At 38.9% G+C, this 2,290-nt stretch overlaps 2 protein-coding genes across 3 annotated transcripts in view; one reads left to right on the plus strand and one right to left on the minus strand.

Moving 5' to 3' along the window:
* Positions 1-2,290, minus strand: part of cacna2d3a (calcium channel, voltage-dependent, alpha 2/delta subunit 3a) — a gene marked incomplete in the record, with an annotated part of 131,079 nt that overhangs the window by 27,618 nt on the left and 101,171 nt on the right.
* Positions 1-2,290, plus strand: part of lrtm1 (leucine rich repeats and transmembrane domains 1) — a 9,324-nt gene extending 7,034 nt beyond the window's left edge. The window contains exon 4 of the mRNA XM_014017588.1: positions 1,665-2,290. Coding sequence (XP_013873042.1) covers positions 1,665-2,194 — 530 coding nt within the window. The 3' untranslated portion in view covers positions 2,195-2,290. The remainder of the gene's footprint in view (positions 1-1,664) is intronic.

A 2,290-nucleotide genomic window follows, 5' to 3' on the forward strand; every position in this document is an offset into this window, starting at 1 on the left:
ACTGACTTCCACAATGTTTTCTCTTCATTTGTTTGAGTGTTCCTGAAACCAACAAGTTGCACTTTGAAATGACCTTATTATTGTTTCATGTTTTTGATCTGAGTTTGTTTTACAGAATGAAATGTCTGAATGAGTGCTCATCCAAGACTGGTGATTCCATACTTTTTGCCAGGGGTTGTATATGTGGAWGGGTCTGTGTACTTTTTGGTCAATTCCTTTTTGTTTTAAAAATGTTGAAAAATTAAAAAAATAAAAACAACAACAACAAAGGGTTAGTCTATTTTATTTTTACTCTCCAAAAACAGAAAAAAAAGTATTTTTCATTTTTGTCAAACCAGAAGTTTAAAAATGTTGTTAAGACAACTCAACGCTGTCCTGGGGAACCTGCTGCCGAACCTATTGCCTCACCATGGTCCACTTTGGGACAGGCTTCATGTGCTAAAAGCACCAGCAGCTCCAGGAAACAGTTTAAACCATCAATGATATACAAACTATCAACTGACATCTGTTGAAGAGATTTCAAACTAGTCAGCTAGCAGTTGTTTATTGTGGTTGCCTGTTTAGCTAGTTATAAAGTACAATGTGTTTATGCATACTGTCGTCAGACTATTTTAGGTGGCACTAGATAACCAGTTTTTAAAAAAGTATTGATAGACTAGATATATTAATTAAAAATGCTCTACAACTTCTAGCTTCTACTAATACTAGAGTTTATAACAGGCAGCTGTGTGTTAATAAAAAGTTATGTAACTAGCTTTGCCTTAATGACAGTGTTAACAAAAAATTGGACTTTTTCCTTTTTTTAACTAAAATGAAAATATATTAACCATCTGTTTTTTGTTTTTAATATCAGTTCTTAAAGTGAAAATAAAGAGAGTATGTTTTAATATTTTTCAGTAACAGTTTTTAGAATGAAAAAAAAAAGAATTTCCATTCATTTTTTTGTTTTTCAATATCTGTTTTTAAAACAAAAATTGGATGACCAAAAAATACACAGATTTGGAGGCAAGAAAGCATTGCCTCTCAAAATGGTGTTTCATTATTATCGCTCGAAAAATCTCTGGTAGTTTCAACAGCCTAAGGTGGTATACATAGCCAAACTGCATCATTATCTGTGCAAGAGCAAACACATCACSCGCTGAAAAAACAAAATTACCAGTGCACAGTGAAGGCTGCGCTTTCACAGACTTGCACGCCACGCCTACATGTCTATGTTACCCTGTTCCAGGACGAAAATTCTAATTACTGCAAAACAAAACAATGGAAGCAGATCCAAGGATCTGTGTTTAATTGAAAGTTGGTGGTAAATCAAGGAAAAAGGAAGTGTATGAGGATGAGCCTGACACCGGAAACAGAAGTAGAGTTTTGCAAAACACAGCTTCTTTTTTTGTCTTCTTTTTTTATTTTTTTAAACCATTTCTCTTGSTTCTAGCACTCCAGCTGCGACCCTATTTAAGTCTTTAATCATATTGCTCACACATGCTAATTCTGCTTCTTAATACAGATTGAATAAAGTAATGAGCTGGTTTAGGCTCAATAATTACAGTTCCCTCTCTGGTCAGCTGATATGAAATAACTGAATATTTTCTGATGAAGCATATAATCTAAGGGTCTTTTACATTTGTTTTTTTTATTTTCTCTGTCTCTTTAAATCTTGTGTCAAGGTGGAGTGGTAGACGAAGTGCTTTGCACCCAACCAGAAGAAATGAAGGATAAAGACTTGCAAAAAATTCCCTATCAGCTCTTCCATGCCTGTATGACTACAAGCTACCATTACCTGTTTGCCAACATACACCACCTGGAGTCTGAGAGGCTGCTGCGAGGCCACACCCATGGCAACCATGCCCATCCTTCCAGCCACTCTTTCCACGTTCCCATGGCGATAGGGGAGGGTTTGGGTGGTGGGGGAGCAGGAGGAGGAGCAGGAGGAGGCGGGATGGCAGAGTGTGAAACTAAGCAGAAGCAACGGCCTGTCAACTTGCGCCACGCTATTGCCACAGTGATCATCACCGGTGTGGTGTGTGGGATTGTGTGTCTGATGATGCTGGCTGCAGCAGTGTACGGATGCGCCTATGCTGCTATCATGGCCAAATATCAGCGGGAGTTGAAGAAGAACGAGGAGCTGGCCGCAGCACAGGGCGCAGATCATGCCACTGCAGACGAGAAGGAACCGCTGGAGAACGCTATTGCCTAAGAGATGAGAACATCTTCTCTGGACTTTAAAACTGAGCCTCATCCCTTTAACCTAACTGTCTCTGGATGCCATATGTGGGCTTGTTGTGTGTTGGGG

Source organism: Austrofundulus limnaeus, unplaced genomic scaffold (genome assembly GCF_001266775.1).
Source record: "Austrofundulus limnaeus strain Quisiro unplaced genomic scaffold, Austrofundulus_limnaeus-1.0 Scaffold3, whole genome shotgun sequence".
NCBI classification, from domain to species: Eukaryota; Metazoa; Chordata; class Actinopteri; order Cyprinodontiformes; family Rivulidae; genus Austrofundulus; species Austrofundulus limnaeus.